The following is a 25,686-nucleotide window of genomic DNA, read 5'->3' as shown; positions in this document are numbered from 1 at the left end:
GGTTGCTTCTCGGGCCTTTGGCTTGGATCAAGTGCAGTTTTCTGTGCTTGGTCTTGGTCTTGGTTTGCTGCCTGGAGACCTGCTCCTTCGGCCTGGGGTCCTTTCCCTTTGGGGTTTGGGCTCCTGCTGCTATTGGGGGGGTGGCTACTCCTTAGGCGTAGAGCAACTGGGTAGTAGGGCCGTCCCCTTGGCCTTGTGGCATCGTCCCTGGACTTCAGCCACATGCTGCTTTTGGGGGGGCGCTCTGAAATCCAGCCTAAAGAGGCAATAGGGCAAATATGGCTACCAATGTGCCAAATGTTCCCCATACACTTCGGGTGTTGATTTCTGAGGACTTTCGAGAGAAGATTGGTTTGGCTAATGTCCAGCAGGTGGTTTTGGAGGGTGTTTTGAAGATGCCAAGAGCAAGTTTGCATTGTGTTCAGTCATTCCCTTCAAGAGGGATTTTTGATGTGGCTTTCACCGATGAGCATTATTTACAGACCTGCTATCAATGGACTATTGATATGGCTGCTGCTCCAGAGTTGGTTGGCATGAAATTTGTTGCCTGTGTGCAGAGGGAGAGAAGAATCCCGTGACAGTACATATGTACAACTCTTGGGTCACTGATGTGGAAATTCGTCTGTTTCTTTGTCGTTACTTTGATGATGTTCAAGGAGGTAGCAAGCTGAAGAATCAGTTTGGGACTTTCAATGGAAATCGCAGGTTCTGGGTGCGGTTTGTGCCAGAAGAATTAGGTATTGGTGGAAAGAAACACCCTCCACAGACTTTCACCATTGGTGGAAATAGAGGTTTCCTATACTATGATGACATGCCTCTTTTTTGCCGTAGTTGCAACCTATTTGGTCACATTGCTGAAAAGGAGGATCATCTTGTTGCCCACTGTAGTAAACGCCGTACCTGTGACCTGTGTGGTTCTTCAAGTCATCTGTGCAGGATGTGTCCTTTGATGATAGAGTGAAGCCTTCCTATGCTGATGTTGCAAAAAAAACATCTTCAGTTGCAGTTGAGCCATCTGTGAATGAGGAGGAGGTCTCTGATGAGTCATTGAACTCTATATTACCTCTTTTGTGTAAGAAATCTGCAGTTGGGGTCCCTGTCGGAGAGGTGTCTGATGTTCCTGTGGTGGTTCCTGTGGTTGAGAAGGTAGAGGAAGCCCAATCTCATCTTCAGGAGGTGGATCTTGCTACATCTAATGTGATAGCTGCTTCACATGTTCTTGAAGCCCTGTTGCCCAATTCTGTGGATGATACTGTTGCTGTTCCTGGGACAGAGAATTTTTCCTTCACTGAGTCATCTTGTGATGCTGCTCCTGATGCTGTTCTTGGTGATGGGGAGAACATTGATTGGTCTGCTGTTGTGTCCTCTAGTTCTGAGGAGGATATGGACACTGAACGGAAAAAATCTGCCTCCAAGCGAAAAATAGATGTGGATTCTGATGGATGGGAAAGTCCTGATTTTAATCCTCCAGTAGTTAAGGGTGCAGATCCAGATACTACAAGTGATGCTGACTCTTTAATTTCAGAGTTTCCTCAAGCCAGTGTATAGGTGACTTTTCTGATGCCTCTTCTGTTGGTTATCTAGATAAAAGAGATGTGAACCAACTTTCTGAAGTTACTGGTTATGAGGCTGGCAAGGGGGAGCCTAGGAGGTCGGAACGTCACAGAGGCAGATTTAAAGAATCTCCTTTGAGTCCTAAGAAAAAGAAAGGAAAGAAGAAGTCCTGATGTTATTTCTTTTTTTGTTTTTCTTTAATTTATTTTTGTGATGTTTCTGACCATTTCTTCCCTTAATGTCAGGTGTATGACAACTATAGCAAGGAGAGCTGCAATTTTTAAATTATTATCTGTATGTTCTGCTAATATTTTTTGTTTGCAGGAATGTGGTCTCTCTGAACATCCTAAATGTACTGACTGGGAATATGGTCCTAAAGTATGGTCTTGTTCTTCTGATAGGAATGGGGGGTGGGAGTTTTGTTTAAGGGGTTTAGTTTTTCTATCCTTAATGTAGTTCATATTGTCCCAGGTTGGGCACTTTTGGTTAGTTTTAGTTTTTGTGGGACTGTTTTTCGTTTGTTTAATGTATATGCTTCTCCAAATAGAGTAGAACGTTTGCTTAATTTTGAAACTTTGAAGTTTTATTCTGCCAGGTCGAGAGCCAACTTTTTTGGTTGGGTATTTTAATTGTATTATTAAGAATGGGGACAGAGAGGGTGGGAGTGATTGTAGGGTGGATAGCTCAGGGAAGTTTTTACTTGATTTGCTTAAATCTTTCGGTTTGAAGGATGCCTTCGGGTCTGTTTCTTTTTCAGGGGAGGGTTTTACTTTCTTTAGTGATAGTGGTGGGATAAAATCTCGAATTGATTTTTGTTTTTTTCTAAATTTTTATGTGTTGATGATTTTTCTTTAAAGCGGATGCCCTTTACGGATCATGCCCTTTTTATGTGTAAGGTGAATTGTGATTTGAAGATCAAGTATGGTAAGGGTGTTTGGAAACTGAATGTGGATTTGTTAGAAGATGAGAAGTTTAAGCGTCAGTTTGTTTGGATGTATGAAAGGTGGCGTGAAAGAAAATGTGATTTTAGTAATGTGCTTATGTGGTGGGAATGGTTGAAGGTGGAAATAAAGAGGTTTTTTATTAAGAAAGGCTGTGAGAAAGCTAGAATGGAAAGGGAGTTGTATGATAAATGGTATCTGAGGTTGTTGTATTTGTATGAATTGAGAAATTGTGGTATTGATGTGCATGAGGAAATTGCTGAAGCAAGAAAGATAATTAAAAAGTGTATGCATGAAAAAGGAAAGAAAATTGTTTTTATGGCAAGATTGGAGAAAATGGAAAAGGATGAGTCTTGTAGTAAATATTTTTTTAAGAAAGCTTTTGAAGGAAAGACTGGTTTTGTTAGTGTTTTTGATAAGGTTGAGTGTGAAGTTAATGGTAAGGATGGTGTTTTGCGTGAAGTTCATGAGTTTTACAGTGAGTTGTATAAAGAAAAAATAAGAGATGTTTTATTGGTAAATGAGTTGTTGGAAAACATTGAGGTTAAGTTGGAAAAATATGATAATGATTTGTTAGAAAGGGATCTAAGTTTGGATGAGATTGCAGAGGTTTTTGGGATTTTAAGAATGGGAAGGTACCTGGTTGTGATGGTTTGCCTGTTGAATTTTATACTTGTTTTTGGAATTTGATTGGGGTTGATATGTTGGATGTTTGTAAGTTTGTTTTTAGAATGAATGTTTTGCCTGTTTCAATGAGGAAAGGTTCAATTGTTTTGTTATTTAAAAAGGGTGATAAGAGAGATTTGAGGAATTGGAGGCCGATTACGTTGTTGAATGTTGACTATAAGGTTATTGCAAAGGTGTTGGCAAAAAGAATGCGTGGAGTGATTGGTAAGTTTGTGGGTGAAGAGCAAGTGTGTGCTGTTCCTGGGCGTCAGATTTCTGAAAGTTTGTTGTTACTACGTGATGTACTGTGGTATGTGAGGGAGAGGATGAGGTCTGTTGCTGTTGCTATTGTGGATTTTGAAAAAGCGTATGATAGGGTAGTGCATGATTTTATGCTTCATGTTTTAGAACGTTTAGGTTTTTCTGGTAAGATTATTGGATGGTTTAAATGTTTGTATAGTGATATTGTGAGTCAAGTCCTGGTTAATGGTTCTTTGACTGAGGAATTTTGTGTTAAATCTGGAGTGTGTCAAGGATGTCCTTTGTCTCCTGTGTTATTTGTATGTGTCATTGAACCATTATTAACTAGTTTGAGGAAGGATAAATTAGATAGAGGTGTGAGTGTTCCTGGTAGTAATGGAAGGTGTTTAAAAGTGATTGGGTATATAGATGATGTGAGTGTGGTATGTGAGACTCAGGCTGGTTTGAGGAGGGTGAAAACTTTAGTTGAATGTTTTTGTATGGCAAGCGGTTTCAGAGTTAATTGGAATAAGTGTAAAGTTAAAGTTTTTGGTAATGATAGGGAGATTGATTCCTGTGGATGGCCTGTGACTGAAGGTGCAATTGAGGTGTTGGGTGTGAAATTTGATGTGGATTTGAAAGGCTTGGAAAGTTGGGAGAATGTTTTTTGATAAAGTGAGTAGAAAACTTCAGTTTTGGTCTTTAAGGACTTTATCTTTGGAAGGAAAAATGTTAGTTATTAAATCGGTTTTGATCCCTATTATGTTATATTTGGCGTTAGTTTTCCCACCACCTGAGAGGATTTTTTGGAGAATTTTGAGAGTGTTGTTTTCTTTTTTCTGGAGTTCTGGTATGGAGCGTTTGAAAAGAGATGATGTTGTTAAGAGTAAGAATGTTGGTGGTAAGGGTTTTCCAAATGTGGAGAGATTTTTGGCTGTGAAATATGTTAGTAGGTGTGTGGTTCTGAGTGGTAAGGATAGCATGGCTGGTTGTATGGTAAAGTATGCTTGTGGAAATGTTTTAAGACGATATGGTTTATTTGAGATTGATAGAAAGAAACCGGTATGTTTTGCTGTTCCGTGGTTTTATGTAAGGGTGGAATGTTGGATTAAAAAATAGGGTTTGGAGAATGTTAGTAGGGAGATGTGGTGTGCAAAATGGTGTTGAAATTGTTGGAGAAGAAGGAAGGTCTTAAGTTGATTGGGAGTTTGAATGAAAATGAATGTGTGTTGGTATGGAAAAATGTGTGTAATAAGTATTTGATGAATAGGCAGAAAGATATTAGTTGGATGAGTGTGCATAAGTGTTTGCCAACAAGGGATTTTCAGAGAATGCGTCGTTTAGTGGCTTCAGAAGTGTGTCCTAGAGATGGTTGTTTTCAAAGCGAGAGTGTTATTAATTTGTTTTGGAATTGTGAGTTTGCTAGGAATGTTTGGAGAAGTTTGAAAAGGATGATTAAGGGTTTGACTGGAGTGCAATTTTTTACTTTTAATATGATGATGTATGGTTTGTGTGGAAGTGGTGTGGAAAAGGAGAAAGCAAGATTGATATGGTTGTTGGCATGTTGTGTGAAGGAGGTGTTGTGGGATGTGCGTAATATTTTGATTTTTAAGAAAGATGTAGTTACTGTAGGTAATTGTGTGGGTATAATCCGTGGGAAGTTGTTTTTGTATTTTTCTTTTGATAGGAAGCGATATGGGAAATTAGATTCTGAAGGCATCTGGAAGACAAAGTGGAAGGATTGGATTATTTAGTTTTTTGTTTTTTTTCCTCCAGTTTGTTTTTGTCTGTATTTGAAATATGTTTAATTTTATTTTGTGAGATTATTTAAGTTTAATGTTTGCATTTTGATTTTTATCTGATGACAAAAATTTGGGTCAATATTTCAGTTTTGTAACAAGAGATATTTTGTTTGCATTTGTTATTACGATTTTATTTTGTATATATGCATATATGATTATTTTTCTAATAAAAGAATTACGAAACGTACATCTGGGGTTTTGCTGTTTCTCTTGTTCAGAGAGCGATTGTCTGGTATTTTGGGGCTGAACTGTACTGTGAAGTCAGGATCAGACTATTATGCTTCAGGAAAGTTCTTCTCTTTGAAAAGCACATGTTGAGCAAAAAGAGGCTGCTTCTTGGGTGGTAACTATCCATAGGACAAGCTATTATGCTATTGTTCGTTCCCAGGTTGAGCGCTTCTCTCTTTTTATGTATGCAAATTATGACAATTAGGAAAGTCTACCTAAGTGTGATGCGGGAACCTAGACGTGGACCCATTGCTCAGTGTGCCTAGAGGGATATGGCTGCACCTCACTGACGAGGCCCATAATAGGCCGAAACGTACGTCTGGGGTTTTGCTGTTTCTCTTGTTCAGAGAGGGATTGTATAGCATTTCGGTGCTGGACTGTACTGTGAAGTCAGGATCAGACTGATATGCTTCAGGAAAGTTCTTCTCTGTGAAAGGCACATGTTGAGCAAAAAGAGGCTACTTCTTGGGTGGTAACTAGCCATAGAACAAGCTATTACACTATTGTTCCTTCCCAGGTTGAGCGCTTCTCTCTTTTTATGTATGCAAATTATGACAGTTAGGGAAGTCTCCCTAAGTGTGATGCAGGAACCCAGACATGGGCCCATTGCTTAGTGTGCCTAGAGGGATATGGCTGCACTTCACTGACGAGGCCCATTATAGGCCGCAACGTACATCTGGGGTTTTGCTGTTTCTCTTGTTCAGAGAGGGATTGCCTGATAATTTGGGGCTGGACTAAGTTCTCTGTGAAAGGCACATGTTGAGCAAAAAGAGGCTGCTTCTTGGGTGGTAACTAGCCATAGAACAAGCTATTATGCTATTGTTTGTTCCCAGGTTGAGCACTTATCTCTTTTTATGTATGCAAATTATGACACTTAGGGAAGTCTCCCTAAGTGTGATGCGGGAACCCAGAAGTGGACCTGTTTCTCAGTGTGCTTAGAGGGATATGGCTGCACCTAACTGACGAGGCCCATAATAGGCCGAAACGTACGTCTGGGGTTTTGCTGTTTCTCTTGTTCAGAGAGGGATTGCCCAGTATTTCAGGGCTGGACTCTACTGTGAAGTAAGGATCTGACTGATATGCTTCAGGAAAGTTCTTCTCTTTGAAAGGCACATGTCGACCAAAAAGAGGCTGCTTCTTGGGTGGTAACTTGCCATAGAATATGCTATTATGCTATTGTTCGTTCCCAGGTTGAGCGCTTCTCTCTTTTTATGTATATATAAATATATATATTTATATTTATTTAAAATTATACATATATGAGAATGTGTGTGTGTGTCTATTAATTTGTTTATCTACCTATCTATATATCTATCTATTTTAATATTAGGGGAAAATAGTTACTCTTGTGGATAGAAAACAAACATTCAAATTTTTTGTACTAGCCCACAGAGGACTATTAATAATAACTTCTCTGTGTATTTTTCCTAGAATTGATATCTAGTAATTTTTTTTTTTTATATATATTTATTTTTATTGGGTTATATACAGCAAAAATCAAACAGAAGGCATTTTTTGGTTTTTAACAAAACAAATTAAAAGGACGTTACTGTAGAATATCCAGGGTTGAGAGATAATAAAGTTACCCTGCTTCAAATATAATGAAGCAGACAGTCCATGTGAGAATTAGTCCATTCAAAAGTCTATGGCAACCCTATGAAATACGGTTCTACAGAAATCTTTCAATTTTCGTTGCCCATGTTCTAGATACAAGACTGCTGCCTGGCTAGAATACATCCTTTATCAAAGGTTCATATAACATAGGCCTCTGTTTTACAATGTTAAACAGTGTTCAACAAAGAACAAGCAAACAATGAACTAAAACAGAAAAACAACAAAACAAAAAAAAACCAAATAAGGTTACGATGATAAATAATTTATCTTCGTGCACTCGGTTGTGAAAAGATATTTCCATTTTATATGCATGTGTATGTTCGGGGGAGCAATGTAGAGAAGCATTTATGGTTATTGTACCATATATTTAACTAATTATGTGCATTTTGGGCCTGACTGGGCTTGTATTTATATAGCTCCCACAAAAGTAACATGTCCTCAAAGAAGTCTAGACCTCCTGTCTGCAAGTAGTGGAACCTTTCTAATAATAAGTCCGAATTAACTAGTTTCCTCCAAGAACTGACACTGGGTATTTTAGTGGTTTTCCAGCATCTAGGCAACATTTGCTTTGCAGCATTTAACATAATGTGGAATAATTGTTTGCGAATTTTACAGGCTATCTGGGGGGTGTTTTGAAGAAGGACCAAATCAATGCTAGGGCTAAGTTGTGTGTTTAGTACAGAATTGATTTCCTGAAAGATCTCTGACCAAAAATTTCTAATAGGAACACAGTCCCACCAGATGTGGGTCATGTGTCTAAGTTGGCCGCAGCCTCTCCAGCACATACCCGAGCTACCCTTGAATATGTGCTTAATTTTAGCTGGGGTCATGTACCACCGCATACATATTTTTATGTTTGTTTCCTTAGCTCCCGAAGAATGTGCTGAATGAGCTAGGTTTTTAAATCTTATGAGCCAGTCTCTAGGTGATGTGTTGGTGCCTAACTCTTTATCCCACCCTGAGGTGTATGATGGTGGATTAGGGAACCTACTTTCTAAAACTAATCTGTATAAAGTAGAGACCGACCTAAGAGCCTTAATATCGCTCAGGCAGGCTTGTTCAAACTTAGTAAGGGAGCGTGTGAAATCATGTCTACGTTTGTGCGAAAATATATAATGTCTCACTTGGTGATAGTTAAACCAGGAGGCGAAAAAAGGAATTGATAATGAATCTATTTGGTGTCTTGATTTTAGCTTGTTGTTGTCTAAAAGCGTTTGAATTTGTATTAGGGAGTCTAGAGGGTTGCCTGTGTTTTTCTCTAAATTGAGGCCCGGGGGGAATTTAGGGTTAGATATAAGACTCGTAAGTGGGGAGTATTTTGAGGAGATTTTTGGGTATGACTTAAGAATATATAGCCAATCTTTCCAAGTCTCATTGGAAATCGAAGATTGGGAGACAATGGGGTTCTTTAAAGCTTGAGGGTTCCAGCATTTGTTGCCTAAATGGGTCGTATCTGCCATTAATGTTTCTATCTGCACCCATCCCTTCGACTGCTCTCCACTATAGCTGCACCAGTCTAGAACTCGCTGAAGGGAAATCGCCAACTTGTATGAATTTAGGTGAGGTACCCCCAACCCCCCTTGCTCTGGTAGTTTGTAGATCGTGCTCTTGTTTATACGTGGCGGTCTGCGTCTCCAAATATAGTCATTTATTATTTTTTGTAAAGTATCAATTTCTCTAGAGATACATTGGATAGGAACAGTCTGGAGGATGTACAGCGCTTTAGGCAGTAATACCATCTTTGCAGCTTGGATCCTGCCTAACCAGGAGATATTCTTTAAGAGCCAGGAGGAGGTCAGATATTGGAATTCATTGATTAGTTCCCCATAATTATACTTGCGTGTCGACTGTTTATCTGGAGTTAAATAAATTCCCAGGTATTTAAGACGATTAATTTGCGCTTTTAAGGGGCAGAGTGTCTTAATTTCCTCAAGCATTTCCTGGGGGACCATGACTGGTAAAAATTCCGATTTCGACATATTGACTGAGAAGTTGGAAACTCTACCAAAAGAGGAAAGTTCCAGCATAGCATGTGAGATAGATCTAAGAGGGTCAGTCAACGTCAATAAGAGGTCGTCTGCGTATATGGCTGCTTTGTGCTGTCTGTGTCCTACCTCAATTCCCTTGATATGCAAGTTCTCCCTGAGTTTGATTGCGAGCGGTTCTAGTGACAATATGAATAGTAGGGGGGAGAGGGGACATCCCTGCCTAGACCCGTTTCTAATTTCGAAGGCCTCTGATAAAGTCCCATTTACCCTGACCCTTGCAGTTGGATTAGTGTAAAGAGCCATTATTTTGTGGATAAACTGTGTGGGAAAGTTAAACCGTCGTAGAGTCAGTTGTAAATAAGTCCAGTCGAGTCTGTCAAATGCCTTCTCGGCGTCGGTCGAAAGGAAGAGGGCTGGTGTTTTAGTCTTGGTGACTAGGTCTATGAGATTGAGAACTTTTACGGTATTGTCTTTTGCCTCTCTGTTAGGCACGAAGCCTGCCTGGTCTTGGTGAATTAATTGCGGGAGAATTTGGTTTATACGGGAGGCAAGAATTTTTGCGTACAACTTCAAGTCTGTATTAAGTAGGGAGATCGGTCTAAAATTGGCCGGACTGTCAGGAACTTTACCCGGTTTTTCTAGCACTGAGATATATGCCTGTAGCATGGTGTCAGGGAAGCTGGAACCCTCTGCAATATGGTTGAATAGGGAGGTTATGTGCGGGGCCAGGTATTTTGAAAATGTTTTGTAGTATAGGCCCGAGAAACCATCCGGGCCTGGGGCCTTATTGGATTTTAAAGTATTTATTGCATCCGTTACTTCTTTTATATTAAAGGGTTTGTCAAGTATTTCCATTTGTTCTTTGCTTAATTGTGGCACAAGTATGTCCGCGAGATATTGTTGGCAGATGTGGCTATGAGCTGCATCCACCCTATCTGGGAAAAGATTATAAAGTTTATGATAGAAGGTTTTAAATATCTCAGCAATTTTACAGGTGTCTTCTATGTATTTTCCTGAGTCACTTTTTATCGAGTGTATGTAAGTGCGTTGCTGCCTTTTTTTTAGGGTTCTCGCCAGCCACTTTCCCGGTTTATTTCCTTCTCTGTAGAAGGTCTGCTGGAAGGACAGCAGTTGTCTTTGGGCATTTATCTGAAGTAATCTATTTAGTTGGTCACGTTTAGAGGTAAGTCTGTCCATGATAAGTTTATTATCTGGGGATTGTTTATGTGAGTAATCTAGATCGGCTATCTCTTTGGCTATGGAGATAAATTCTTCCCTTCTCTTTTTTATTATGTAAGCTTTAGATTTAATAAGTTCTCCCCTCACTGTGCTTTTATGAGCTTCCCACAACGTTGTGGGGTGTATGTCAGGGGTGTTATTTGTGATAAAGTAGGATTTGATGTGGTTAGCTATGGTTTTAACCTGTTTTTTCCCCTTAAGAAGAGACTCATCTAATTTCCATTGATAGGATCTGAGCGGAGCTGAGGGCCAAACTATGTTGCAGGATGTTAGTGAGTGATCTGACCAAGAGGTATGGCTAATCCCCGCTGCCTTTATGTATGAGAGGGTTAGATGGTCTACAAATATGTAATCCAACCTAGAATAACATCTATTTGGATTCGAAAAGAATGTGAAATCTCTTTTCTGGGGGTTTAGGTATCTCCAGGTGTCATGGACCCCTAACAGTTTAAGGTTTTGCCATATGTTTTGTAAATTTGGGATTTTCATTCTAGTAGTTGGATTGGAGCAATCTATTTGGGGGTTTAGTGGTACATTGAGGTCACCTGCTATTATCAAAGAGCCCTTGGTCTGGGACAAAATAGAATTAGTGATGGTGTTAATGAATTTGCTTTGAAATCTGTTAGGGGCATATACATTTACCAGGGTGATGGGTTTACCAAAGAGGAGGCCTGTTACGCATAGGTATCTACCCTCTTTGTCATGGTTCACTTGAATCTTACTAAAGGCAATTGACTTGTGAATTAGTATACTAACTCCATTAATTTTTTTGGTGGGGTGGGAACTGTGGAATTGCTGCGGGTAATTAGGTGAAAAAAACTTAGGAATATGTTTAGTTTTAAAATGTGTCTCCTGTAACAGGAGGATCTGACCTCCTTTTTTGTGCAGATCCATTAAAGCCATTCTACGCTTATTCGGACAATTTAGCCCTTTTGTGTTCTGGGAAATGATAGTAAAATCTTGTGTTGTATCCCTATGCATTATAGCTTACTTTTATGCAGTGTTATACTGTGGCGATTGGACATCTCCCCACATCTTCCCCCGAAACACTCCGAGTGCACTTGCTTATTCATGTGTACCATAACATTAACATTGACAAAATACAGAATTACAAGAAAAAAAATAATAAAACGGTTTACTCCTTCCTTAACCGAAAGGAGAGTATACAACATCTGAACTTAAGGAGAATATATTCCCCCAACTGGCTGAGAGCGATAAAGTTGCAATTGTTTAACTTTTTAACAGGAAATTGAATAACGTTAACTGAAATACTATGCGTGCTGGTGACCTATTATCTTTAACCTTATGAAGGCACATTGTCACTACATACATAGAAGAAAGAGGACTAACAATATAACATGAGATAGACACGCTGACTTTTGGAAATTTTTAACTAGAAACGGAAAAAGGAAGCCCCAGCTCCAATCCCCCCGGCTCCCACTCCCTAACTTTGTTTTAGTTACCATTGTCCAACTGTTGTTGTCTCGTGCAAGTCCCATTGGGATATCTCTTGTGAAGGAAACTACAAATAGCAAAAAAAACATACATCACCATTTATTAATACAAGAGTGAAATAAAGAGACATAAAGAGACATAAAGGATACGCCCTACTGGCTCAGGATCATCCCTTTTCTGGCAGAAGATTTTGACCTCCTGTGGTCTGTCGTCTTGTTTTCCTCTGGTGCGCCTGCTGCCATTCTTGCCTCTGAGGGAGAGGGTCTCTGCTAGAACCTAGACTGCGTTGATTTTGTGCTTCTTTTGCCTCCTCCATCTCTGGTGGAGTGACATCTAGGGCCTTGCAGATCTGATTGACTTCTCCAGGTGCTGTGCAGGTGTACCTTTTCCCTTGCCATAAGATGATTAAATGAAAGGGGAACCCCCAACGATATGGGATGTTCCTCTTCCTAAGAAGCGAGGTGAAGGGTTTGAGTTCTTTTCTTTTAATGAGAGTTCTCTGCGACAGATCCGTGTAGAATTGAAGGTCTACGTTTTCATACTTGACAGGTTGCCTTTCACGGGCTAACCTCATGAGTTCTTCTTTGACCTGGAAATTTGTGATCCGTACAATCACGTCCCTGGGAGGTTGTGTATCCAGAGGCTTAGGGCGGAGCGCTCTGTGGGCTCTGTCTAGATCAAACTTTATAGGCAGTTCTGTTTGTTTCAAGAAGTTAAATAAATCTTGTAGGTATTGCTCTAATCCTGAAGTAGAAACAGATTCAGGGACACCTCTAATTCTTATATTGTGCCTTCTGTTTCTGTTCTCGATGTCATCTATTTTTTCTTCAAGGCCAAGGATTACTTCATTCTGCTTGTGGATAGTGGTATGCAAATCTGTTATAGCAGTAGCATGGGTGTCCTGCGTATTTTCCATCACCTCTACTCTATGTCCAATGTCTGACAGCTCCTTCTTAAGGTCGCTGATTTCTTCCTTGATACATTGCTTTACTTGTACAACGAGGGCAGAGAAATCTTTTTTTGAAGGTAGCGAATCAAATAGTATTTTAGGCACTGTAATGGTGTCTGGCACACTTTCAGAGTCTGATTCTGAAGATGAAAAGGCTGTTACCAAATCTTATTCATCTGTAGGATTTAGACTTGCTGATTTAGTCTCTACTGACTTAAAGAAGTTGTTTACTGAGGGGGTTATATGGCTTCTTTGTTTTTGGGTGGTTCCCTTTTTATTAGGCTTTTTAGGAGACATGGTGACTTCCAGGGATGTTGAGGTTTTGTTTTATATTTAAGGGTTATAAGTGTTCTCTGAGTCAGCAAGCTGATTAAAAGTCTTTGCCCCAAGCAAAAGTAAGTATAGTAAGTAGCTACAGATCTGCACAGTCTGTTATATCTTAGAAGTAGAAATGACTGCAGTTATAACTCAGAATGAATACCAGTCCCAGGCACTAGATTTGAGATCAGCTAGTGAATAGAATGCAGGTCAAAGCATTAATGTACAGGAATTTTCATGAGTGAAGGGCTGTAATGTGAGCCTCCTCTCAAACAACACAACTGTAACTCATATTATAAATGTATGTGATCATATCAAAGGAGTGAAGGCCGTAGTAACATGTGTTGATTTCAAGATTTTATAAAAAAAAAATGGTGAAACTGTGGGTGCCTGTAATATCTCATGTAGATCTAGGCAGAGCAGGATGAGCAGGCAAAAAAGAAAACTGTGACACTGCGTGTATTTCCAGCCCTGAGTATTTACTTTTGAGACATGCTTTATATAGGCAAATACCTTGCCGCCGTTCCCGGCTCTCTAACTCGCGCCTCTCTCAATGCCCCCAATCAGGCTTATCAAACCACTACAGCCCCCTCATTGTTAATGGGCCTCAGGCCTGCGACTCAGTGTTAAGCGGATGCCAGGTGCGCTATTTTATATAGTAAGGCCACGCTCACTACCAGGCTCCGGGAGCTGTCCAGTCCCCTCTGCTTTACTTTACCTCCGCCTCCGTTTGAATCCTAAGTGTGGGTTCCGGCCAGTGCTGATCCGAGGTTTCGGCGCGTGTAGGCCCATGTGACTGCGCTGTCTGCCTAGCGCTGCGAGAGAGGGTCAAACTCCTTTCCGAGTTCACAACTGGAAACCTTGTCTTCTGCGGGGATGTGCGGTGCTGCTGTGTCTAATCTCAATCCCCTGTTAAGGCATAAATACAGCTTCTCAGCCAGATAGGGCTCCGGAGCAATTCTAAGCCGCGGCCATTTCCCAGGCTGGCTAGCTCCGCCCCCCCGATATCTAGTAATTTTCTCTATGATTACAGCTGAAAAGCTGATACGTGTTAGACTAACACCATAGCCTTGAAACATGTTTTCATACTGTTGATGACTGTAATACTACTTCAAATAAAACATTCACTTTACCTGCCTGGTAAATTGTAGTGATATTTTCATATGAGAGTTATAGGAGATTATAGGTAACCATGAGGATATCATCATTTGCATTTAGAAAGATTTCTGTTAAAAGAATAAGGGACAATAAAAATATTTGTTTGGACATTTTAAATAGATGTATTGTGCTTTTAAATGTGCAATGTAAGTCAGTATAAGTTGTATTGTCTGGTGCCCTTATATAACAATATTTTACCTTTCAAATTTAGTAGCATAGCACTACCCCAGTCGCTTTTTTTTCTTATTGTCACCTGCAGGTGCCACAGCCAATGAGGATCTCATTGACAGCGCCATACAATTTCCCTTCTGCGTGCTCTCAGCACAAACTGTCTGCCTGTGTTAGCTTGCAGTAATTAACATTTATCGCCATTTTAACACACTCATCTCAAAGCTTCAGGTGCTCCCCATTTTATTCATGTGATCATAAGCGAGTTACTAATTTGTTAAAAATCAGTTGCTAATTGGCTCACAGTTATTAAATGGACCATTTTACAGGTTAAATTAAAAATGTTGAATTATTTAGTTCTCTGTAAGGAATTGTCACTTCCTGTATTTTGATGCAATGGATGGGGTCATTGTCTATTTGATAGATAGCCCGCATATATCTCTGTTGGTTCAGCTGTGTCTTAACACTATTGGTAAGCTGAAACTGATTCTGATTTCATACAAGCTGTATAAACAACTAAATTGAAAATCCAAGGTGGTAAACCTTTCTGTTTAATAAAAGGCAGGCAAGAGATGGCACCGGAGATTTAACACAAGCAGAAATGATGAGTATAGGGACACCTCTAAGGAAGCCACTCACCAACCTTTAATAAACAAATTTGCATTAATTTGCAATTTATCAATTCATTCCTGCCTTTAGGATAGAGGCTGTTTAGTCTGTAAATCCTCTAAAGTACAGTCAGTTATTTGTATGTCTGCCATTATCATTCTTATTTTCTCAGATTTTGGAATGACTTGAAATCTATGTTGGCTGAATAGATCATTTCCATGAATTTCAAAGGCAGAAAAGACAATATATATATCAGTTTTTAGTTTGCTTTTGACTTTGAAGGGAATTAATTAATTGTGTCTAGACCAATGCGTCTATACAACAGTGTGACTTTCATTTGAGATAAAAGTATTATAATACATGAAAGTATGTCACTGTGACACAGTGATTTTATTAGGAAAGTCTGTATAATCGGATGCAAACAAAATGAACTGTGTGGTTGGATCTTAAATGAAAACCCTTTTTAGAATTCCCTGCAAATCAGTGGCAAGAGTAGTGTTACAATGAAATTAAGCTATTAACTTTTTTTTTCTTTCTTTCATTTTTTTTTTCTTTACATTTCTAGCAGTGTATTTTATTTGAATGATGACATCCTGTGTTTTTGTGACCATAGTGTGTTCATTATATAAATGTTACCAGAATAAGTAAGGCATGGAGGCAAAAACAGAAACTGAAACTCCATAAATTAAGGTTTATAGTGAGAGAGATATTCTCAACAAAGTGTATATCTTTATATTAAGTACATTTGAAGTTAAAGGGACATTAAACCCACATTTATTTTTCATGATTCAGAGCATACAGTTTAAAAAACATGTTTCCAAATCACTTCTATTAACAAATTTACTTTGTTCTCTTGGCATGCTTTGTTGAAATGCATCTGACTAAAAAATATCACAAGAATATAAACAAAAATAAGATATCTTACCTAAAAATGTCCCCAGTAAGCACATTCCCTGAACAAGACGTTAATCTGCCAATACAGATACATTCTTGGGACTAGCAATGGGGCCAGAAATTGACACAAACACTTTATTTTCCTTTGCAGACCAAGAATGTATACTCTAAAATCCTAGATCACAACAAAATTTCACAAGATAGAAGCAAATTGTGAATACAGCACTGATGACACTGATTGGCTGTTTTTCCCCCCACTATGCACATGAAAGAACATTACTTGGTGAGCTGATCTTAGTTTTTAATAATGAAAAAACAAGATATACAACATTAAACCTTTTTTTTTTTTACGGTTGCATCAGAGATTAGTAAAATAAAATATTCAATTAACAGGTGAGTTATTAGTGCTATAAAAGAAAACACATTTTTAATGTCAGATGGAAAAGACATACACATTTTAAAGCAGAATGTACAAACAATCAACACAGTATAAGTGGCTGAAATTATTATAGGAATTCAAAATGACTTGGTCATAATTAGGGATGGGCGAATGTTTCTAAAAATTAAAAATTTAAAACGAATTTTGATATATTCGTTCTTCAAATTGAATTTCGAATGTTTATATAACATTCTATTTTCGAATATTAGATTTCTAATTTTTCAATAACATTCAAAAATATTTGTTTGAATAATAGAATGTTTAGCTATGTATTTTATATCACATTCAATTTCCAAATGTAATATTTGAATTCGAATTTGACATTCGAATTTGAATGTCACATTCGAATTTGAAATAGTATTTCTAGTCTACAACTGTTTTATAAATGTAATATTCAAATTTGAATGCTACATTTGAATTTGAATGTCACATTTGAATTCGAAATAGTATTTCTAGTCTAAAACTGTGTTTTATAAATGTTATATTCAAATTTGAATGTCACATTCGAATTCAAAAGTCACATTCAAATTCAAATAGTATTTCTAGTCTACAACTGTAATAAGCTAAAAACTTATGTATAGAGAGGGTGCCTAATAGGCTAAAGATATCAACACTTTCTAATATTTCAAATATTTATTAAAAGTTTAACAATAAAATATATTATGGGATGTCTCCCTATAAAACACAGTCAACTAAATAATCAGGCTTAATATAAAACATGTGTGGTATCCACAATACGTGTAACAAGCTAGCATCCAAAAATGAGGAATAAAAAGGGGGTAGCAATGTCCGTTATATCAGAAGAATTAATATGTTGCAAAACCAAGAAATTGTTACACAGTCTTTTAAATGTATACTACCAATAATGTGTACTTCAAAAGATTTTTACAAAATACCACTCCAATGGTAATTCAGTTGTTCTATGAACAAACACAGTATCTCTCAGAGCGGTTGGGATTCCTTTCAAAGTAAAGCGACTTTTCAAAAAAATCACAGTTTTTTCAACATTTAATAGAAGGATAATACCTGTATCACTGTGGAAATTCTGGACTGGTAAGCAGGTACATTACCCTTTCATGTAGCAGGTATATTACCCTATCTTATGGCGAGGTACTTCTGCTCCTACTCAGAGTCATTGTCCAAACGAGTAGTTCCACGTCAGTTAGCCGCTCTCAGCTGACATATGAAATTGACAACAAGAAACTTAGAACCTGCACTTAGTGCTATGCACGCAGGGAAAGGGTAGTATTGAGTATGTTTTCACCCTCCAGAATCCAACTTAGATTTTCAGTGGTGGTTGAAAAAATATGTTAATAACCCGGGTTATGTTAAAAAGTCCATAGGCCATCTTGATAAAACCCAGAGAAGGGTGAAATGCGTCGTTTGTGTGGCACTGTTATTGTTGTTGGGCAATATACAATTATTGTCTTTTTATGGTCTATGGACTTTTTAACGTAACCTGGGTTATTAACATATTTTTTCAACCACCTCTGAAAATCTAAGTTGGATTCTGGAGGGTGAAAACATACTGGATACTACCCTTTCCCTGCATGCATAGCACTAAGTGCAGGTTCTAAGTTTCTTGTTGTCAATTTCATATGTCAGCTGGGAGCGGCTAACTGTCTCCAGAAATCATCATCTGTCTGCCCTGCCGAGACGGAGGACAACCCGTGACGTCAGATGCTATCAGTCACGTGGAACTACTCATTTGGACAGTGACTCCGAGTAGGAGCAGAAGTACCTCGCCATACGATAGGGTAATATACCTGCTACATGATAGGGTAATATACCTGCTTACCAGTCCAGAATTTCCATAGTGATACAGATATTATACTTCTATTAAATGTTGAAAAAACTGTGATTTTTTTGAAAAGTCGATTTGCTTTGAAAGGAATCCCAACCGCTCGGAGAGATACCGTGTTTGTTCATAGAACAACTGAATTACCATTGGAGTGGTATTTTGTAAAAATCTTTTGAAGTACGCATTATTGGTGGTATACATTTAAAAGACTGTGTAACAATTTCTTGGTTTTGCAACATATTAATTCATCTGATATAACGGACATTGCTACCCCCTTTTTTCCCTCATTTTTGGATGCTAGCTTGTTACACGTATTGTGGATGCCACACATATTTTATATTAAGCCTGATTATTTAGTCGACTGTGTTTTATAGGGAGACGTCCCATAATATATTTTGTTGTTAAACTTTTAATAAATATTTTAAATATTAGAAAGTGTTGATATCTTTAGCCTATTAGGCGCCCTCTCTATACATAAGTTTTTAGCTTATTACTGTTTTTTCTTAGACAACATTTAGGGAAGCTGTCTTTTAGAGAGGTGTCTGATACCAATTCTCTTAGTGCAAACTATTTTCTAACTATCACTATAGTTTACAACTGTGTTGTATAAATGTAATATTCGAATTTGAATGCTACATTCGAATTTGAATGTGACAATCAAATTCAAAATAATATTTCTAGTCTAATACTGTGTTTTATAAATGTAATATTCAAATTTGAATGTCACATTCAAATGTCACATTCAAATTCAAAATAGTTTTTATAGTCTACAACTGTGTTGTATAAATGTAATATTCGAATTTGAATGCTACATTCGAATTTGAATGTAACATTCAAATTCAAAATAGTATTTCTAGTCTAATACTGTGTTTTATAAATGTAATATTCAAATTTGAATGTCACATTTGAATTCAAAAGTCACATTTGAATTTGAATTAGTATTTCTAGTCTACAACTGTGTTGTATAAATGTAATATTTCGAATTTGAATGTCACATTCAAATTCAACTGTAGCATTCGAATTCTAAATAGTATTTCTAGTCTACAACTTTGTTTTATAAATGTAATATTCGAATGTGACATTCGAATTCGAATGTGACATTCGAATTCGAATGTGACATTCAAAAACTGTAAATAACGTTCGATAATAGAATTTGTATGAATATTCGTTCTTATCAACATTCGATTATGTAAATTGAATTTCTACAATAACATTCGTTCTAACATTCGAATTCGAATATAAACACATTCGCACATCCCTAGTCATAATGGCATTAAAGACAGGAAATGTCTTTGACCTGTTGCGCATAACTAAGGTCATATATCATCTCCTTCTTATCAAGTGTTAATATCTGCAGCACACTTTGTTTTCAAATAAATAGCTATCTGTTAACACAGACATTCCTTCTGATTAATTAATTTCTCAAAAGTGTGAAAATTAAAAAAAATGCAAAATAATTAGTCAACACGGATATAATTTAGTGCTTGCCCAATATTTATGCAACCATGTGTTCATAATAAACATGCAGAATCTATGTAAAAATAGCTCTTAGATAACGGTCCTGGTAAACCTCTTTTTTCACAAATTTAAAGTGAATTTAAACTTTCATGAATTAGTGCCCGGTTTTTAAAAATACTATTAAAAACAGGGGCACTTTCATTCATAAAAGTTTACATTGCAGGTGTATTTTTACAATTACTTACCTTTCTCTTCAGCGACGCAGGATCGGCAATCCCCTGCCCGCTTCGCATGCTGTACTTACACAGCAATAAAGAAAACAACTTCCTTCAATCACAGCGTGGACGCTCTGGGGGGGAAGCCATGATTGGAGGAAGCCGGTTTGGTCATTGGTAACGTAAGTACAGAGGAACTGAAGGCAGGGGACCACCGATCCAGCTTTGCTGAAGAGAAAGGTAAGTATTTGTAAAAATATGCTGCAATGTAAACTTTCATGCATGAAAGTGCCCCTCTTTTTAATAGTATTTTTTTTTTTATGATAAAAAAGTTTAATTTTAGTCTATGTAAAAACAGGTCCAAGTTATACAACAAATTAGAAATGTAGGTTAAAACTTTATTTACAGAACAGCGGTTTGTTAATCCCTTCTCTGACTCACTGCAAGTCAGGTTATCAGCCCTCAGTCTGAGGATGCCTGTGAACACTGTTGAATTATGTATCACACACTGCCTTCGTGCTGAAGGTGACTGAAGGCTCCATGCCGGGATACATTAGAAATCAGCCAGATGTCAGAATTACAACCCTTTGAAAAATATGAACAACTTTGGTTGATTTTATCTACATTGGTTACAACAGCACCCTCCCCTCATACATTGGCAGGCCAGCCTGCAGTGCACCCACCCCCACGGCATGATGTATGGCTCTATATACACACAGTGATCATAAAAACATATCCTGGCTTATTGTTCACTAAAAGTGCTTGTTGCAGAGTTGATATTTTGTAGGGACCTTCTGATCCACATGTGCTTAATTTTTTTTTTTTTTTTTTAGTAGTTCAAATTTGCATAACAGCCCATGCCCAAATTAAACAAATTAGGTTTGTACCTCTTTTAACCAATGTAAATTAGCTGATATCATAACGACACTGCTCCTCACAGTACTAGGATAACACTTCATTGACCAGTTCACTGCTCCAACAGTATTCTAGGACCATAGTTGCTAGTTTATCAGTTCACTGATCCCCACGGTACTGTAAGACCAGTTGTATGTTCAGCTACCTTTCCCCATGTTGTGTGAACGCTACCTCCTGTGTTTAACGGTGCAGATAAGGGATTTGTTTCATTGTAATATATTCACCTGTGCTAGGCTGCAAGTAATGTACATTTGCATCAATAGACTGGACTGTACCAGATCTGTAATTGTAGTTAGCACTGGACTGGTACACAGAATTGAAATAAAGATAATGTGAGTGTTGAGGCAACCATCTTTGACATATGTTATCATATACATACATACTGTATATGTAGTTGATTAAACCTTTACATGAAATTCTCAGCAGATGTTTGTATACATCTAGTATAAGAATTATGACAGTACCATGATTTTTGAAGAGTTTGAGTACCAAAAAAGAGCCCTAGTAGCATAAACAGCCCAAAGACAAAAAACTACAGAACACAGAAAGTGAAGTAACGTCTATATCAGAAAGAGCAAAACATTGCTGTGATCTGATTAGGGGTCCTTGCACAAAGATCAAGACATTTCTTAAAAACTCTATTTTACAGTAATCTAGAGCCAAAAAGCCTACCCAGATAAAGAGGAAATGTCTGCAAGTACCTGATCATGTTTCCTTTGATTAACATATTGAGTGATTGGCAGCTAATTCATTAACAGCCCATGATTCCATCCCATGGCCTGTATGTGTTATCAGTGATGAATAAACCTTTTTATCCTGGTATGATGTACCATGACTCTCCTAACTTGACTGGCCATTTAATGGGCATTCTTGTCCATGAATCTGTCAAATGACATTTTGTTATCTCTGTAGTTTTTGGGTTATGGGAATTTTCCCATGAAAAGAGAGCAGAGAACCAGTAATAACTAGAATTAGACACACATATCAAAATGTTTCTGTCTTGGGGCTATAACGCAAACATGTAAACTTGAACATACAAAAAAATAAATACTCTCATTCATGTCATTTTTACAGAACATAACCCCATTCCTTCACCCCAACTTGCCCAGGTTAATAAATATGCTACAAAACTCTACATTTCATTAATAATTTAGTATTTATGTTGATGGAGAACCATAAAGCTCCTTTAAAGGTATGTACAAAATGTCTATAAATATAATATCTGAAAACTAGGTTGTCCTGGGAGGCTGTTATATACAGAGAGCAGGGAATGCCTCTGCCGAGGAACAAGTAAAAATCTGTATAAAAGATTATACATAGAAACCGTCACATCCTTTGGATGTCTGAAAATTATTATCTTTATGGTTGTCCATCAGCAGCATAAATAGAAAATATGTTCTAATATGTCCAGTGTTTGGAGGATATCTAACACAAAGATCCACTTGATATGAGACAAGTCGCACGCAGTCCTGTGCAGCGTTAGGTTCATGATGCGTCTCAGATCCACTTGACTAATCTCATATTGCTGCATGTAACAAAGGATCCGTGATATGTCTGATAGCCATATAGGGACGAGAGATTCGGGATACCTGGTTTTCAATCCTTATGGAAATCCATCATCTTCAAGACTTAATGCAACACGCGCTGGGTAGACATGTCCTATGTGTGCTGTCCGACCAATATGGATTTCCTCCTCTTCCTCCTCTTCTGTCGTTTTGCGATAAACTGGATTATCAAAGTTCATGCTTTTTGTGTTCTTCCTCTTCCAGTTCCTCTGTATGAGATACCTCGAAAGACAGAGGAGCCCAAAAACAGCAACAGGCACAGATACACCAATCACTGCAGCCGTGAGTGATGAGCTGAGGTCAGCTACTGTATTTCCATAGTGCAGTGATGCGCTGTTGTTCCCGCTGGTTACCGTCTGGATGTGGTTAAATGTGTAGTTGGTTGGTTTGATAACTTGTGGGATGCTGACGGTGCTGGAAATACTTTCTGTAGTCTTAGCATTACTAGTAGTAAAGATGGGGGTAGAGGGAGCTACAGGACTGGTTTCAGTAGTAACTACCAACTCCTTGGCCAAGGTAACAGATGTAGTAGTGAGAGGAAAGGAAGTGACCGCTGCGGTTTCTGCACTGACTTTCCTGCAGCTTCTCATGTCAGGCCCCAGCTCTATACCATCTGGACAAGTGCATGTGTATTTGGGGGAGTGCACGGAGATCTGGGGAGCTGCAAGGCACAGGTATTCACAGCTTCCATTTGAATGCGGGCCCAAGCTACAAGCATCTACAGCTTTTGGCTGTTTAAGTGGATGGAAAACCACAATATCATGAGGATTGTTAAGATTCTCTGCAAGGACAGAAATTTCATGTCCATTAAGTCGATTAGCACTGAAGATGGCCTCATTCTCCAGATCCGTCCAGAAAACCTTGTCCTCAAACACAGCCAGCCCAAATGGGTGACTCAACTTGTCCTCAGAAGTGATCAGGGTCTTTCTGTTGAAACCATTAAAGTCCACACTGGAGAGAGAGTGCAGCTTGGTGTCCACCCAATACAATCGACGGCTCAAAACATCTAATGCGATTCCATTGGGCCACTCTATGTTATCAGCCACAAGCACCTGCCGATCCGCCCCATTTAGTCCAGCCTTTTCAATCTTGGCAGGGTCTCCCCAATCTGACCAGAACATGAACCCATATGCGGGATCCACATCAATGGCTCTTGGCTCTGCTAAGCCGCTGTTGAATAGTGTTTTTCATTTGCAGCCATCAGCAGTTGCCACAGAGATGGTCTTGTTGCCAGAGTCGGTCCAATAAATATTCCTATGAACCCAATCCAGGGCCAGACCCTCAGGGGAGTGTAAGTGAGTGTTAATAAGCACGACATGCTCTGTTGGATCCACAGCACGATCTAGCGGAGCACTGTATATCCTGCGGTAAAAAAGGTCACACCAATAAATCTTCCTGCTGGACACCTCCACATCCAGAGATACCACATTCTTTAGCTGGGCTGTTAAACGACTGTAGTCTCTACAGATTAGGTCAATCTGATGCAGCTCGTGTCTGTTTGTGATGATAAGGTATGGAGCTTGGCCCTCAGCCTTGCATGTTTTGGACACACTGTCCATCTCGTATCCCTCGTGGCATTCGCATTTGTACCCTCCCTTGTAATTAACACAGAGCTGGCTACAGGCATCAGGATTCTCACATTCATTAATATCTTCACAGCTCTTCTTGTCCAGCAGTCTGTACCCTTGAGGACAGTCACACTCATACCCAGCTGCCAGATCTCTGCAGATGTGTGAGCAACCTCCATTACTAACCAAACACTCGTTAACATCACACTCCTTCATTGGCTCATCTGACCAGTCCCGACAGTCTCTGTTTTTATCACACACTCTGAATCTGTCGATACATTCCCCACTGTTACACTGGAACTTTCCTGGCCCGATACACGAGGACTCTGCAGCACTAGCACAACCAGCCTCATCACTGCTATCAGGACAATCTTGTACACCATTACACTGCTTCATGCCGTGAACACAGGATCCATCCCCACACTGGAACTCATCAGGTTGTCAAGTCACCAGAGGACAGCCAAGCTCGTCAGATTTGTCTTTGCAGTCCTCATCGCCATCACATCGCCAGTGTACGTGGATACACTTGCCATTACCACACTGAAATTCATTTGCCTCACAATGTGTGACTGCCTGGGGCTGACTCTTCAAACCACAGTGATTCTCTGCCTCGTCTGACTCATCAGCACAATCTGCTTGTCCATCACAGACCCACTTCTCAGATATACAGATTCCCATCCCACAGCGGAACTCCCTGGGCTTGCAGGTCACAGGCAAGCAGTCCACCTCATTGCTCCCATCAAGGCAGTTCTTCACACCATCACACGCCAGGGTGGCAGAGATAAATGACTTGTCATCACACTGGAATTGTGCTCGGGAGCAGACATTGGGACAGTCCAGCTCATCCATGCCATTCTCACAGTCCCGCTCTCCATCACAGCGCCAAGATGCTGGGATACATTTACTGGTCGATACTCCACAGCTGAACTTCCCCTCTGCACACAGGTGCTTTGGGTCACTGCAGGTAGCTTCTGATTCATCACTCCCGTCAGGACACTCTTCCTCTCCGTCACACTTCCAGCGGGCTGAGATACAGTGACCATTGTTGCACGTGAAGTCTGTCTCCGCACAGGTGTGTTTAGGGCAGTCCTCTTCGTCACTGTTATCACTGCAGTCATCATCCTCATCACATTTCCACAAGTTTGAGATACATTGCAGGTTCTTGCACTGAAACTCATTTTCACCACAGCCTGAGGAGAGTGGTGCTAGTCCTCTCTTCTGCGCCCGGGTCCCTATAGCCATCAGCAGTACCAGGAGCAGCGCTCGGGGGAGCAGGGGGTCGCTAGGCCGGGAGCTGCAGCCTCTCATGATGCTTTAGCCGGTCCTGTGGCTCGTGGAGCCGGCAGGCTAAGCACTGACAGCCGGAGCTCCGCCCACTGGGCCTTTAATAGTATTTTTAAAAAACGGGCACTAATTCATGGAAGTTTACATTCACTTTAATATTACAAAATATTTACTGAATTAAGAATGAGGGTATGTGATACATTTAAGACATTTTAAAATATGCTTATGCCTAAAGGTGAAGTAAGACATCTTACAATTTTATAAATTTGATACACTTTTTTTCATTGAAACAGGTGTTGACATGCAGGTAATTGCAATGTACATTAGACTGTTATTAACTTCAGTTATGTAAATAAGGAAAATAACGATAAATATACAACAAAATCAGACGCGGCTGATGTTTAGATAAGCTGTCAACTTTTTTTAGATTACAAATGATATGTTAAACGCTCATCAGATTTTTTTCTTTTTTCTTTCTAACAAATACGGGAAGAAGCTGGAGATGAAGTTAAAAAAAAAAAGAAAGAAATTGATTAGGCAGAAAAATAAAAAAAGAAGGAAGAAATATAAGGATACAATCGTGAACACAGCACTGAAGATAGACGGGTGACTTGATAA

General features: G+C 39.0%; 1 protein-coding gene across 1 annotated transcript; it reads right to left on the bottom strand.

Annotated features, from left to right (window-relative positions):
• Positions 1 to 22,140: 22,140 nt before the first annotated feature.
• Positions 22,141 to 25,092, bottom strand: LOC128647177 (low-density lipoprotein receptor-related protein 8-like). The gene is given in 2 exon segments (XM_053699962.1): positions 22,141 to 22,572; positions 22,627 to 25,092. Coding segments are annotated over 2 exon segments (2,784 nt in total). The 3' UTR covers positions 22,141 to 22,254.
• Between the last annotated feature and the right edge of the window lie 594 nt (positions 25,093 to 25,686).

The sequence above is a fragment of the Bombina bombina genome, chromosome 2, assembly GCF_027579735.1.
Source record: "Bombina bombina isolate aBomBom1 chromosome 2, aBomBom1.pri, whole genome shotgun sequence".
In the NCBI taxonomy this organism is placed as follows: domain Eukaryota; kingdom Metazoa; phylum Chordata; class Amphibia; order Anura; family Bombinatoridae; genus Bombina; species Bombina bombina.
The sequence above is the reverse complement of the archived record's forward strand: the minus strand, read 5'-3'. Positions and strand labels throughout refer to the sequence as shown.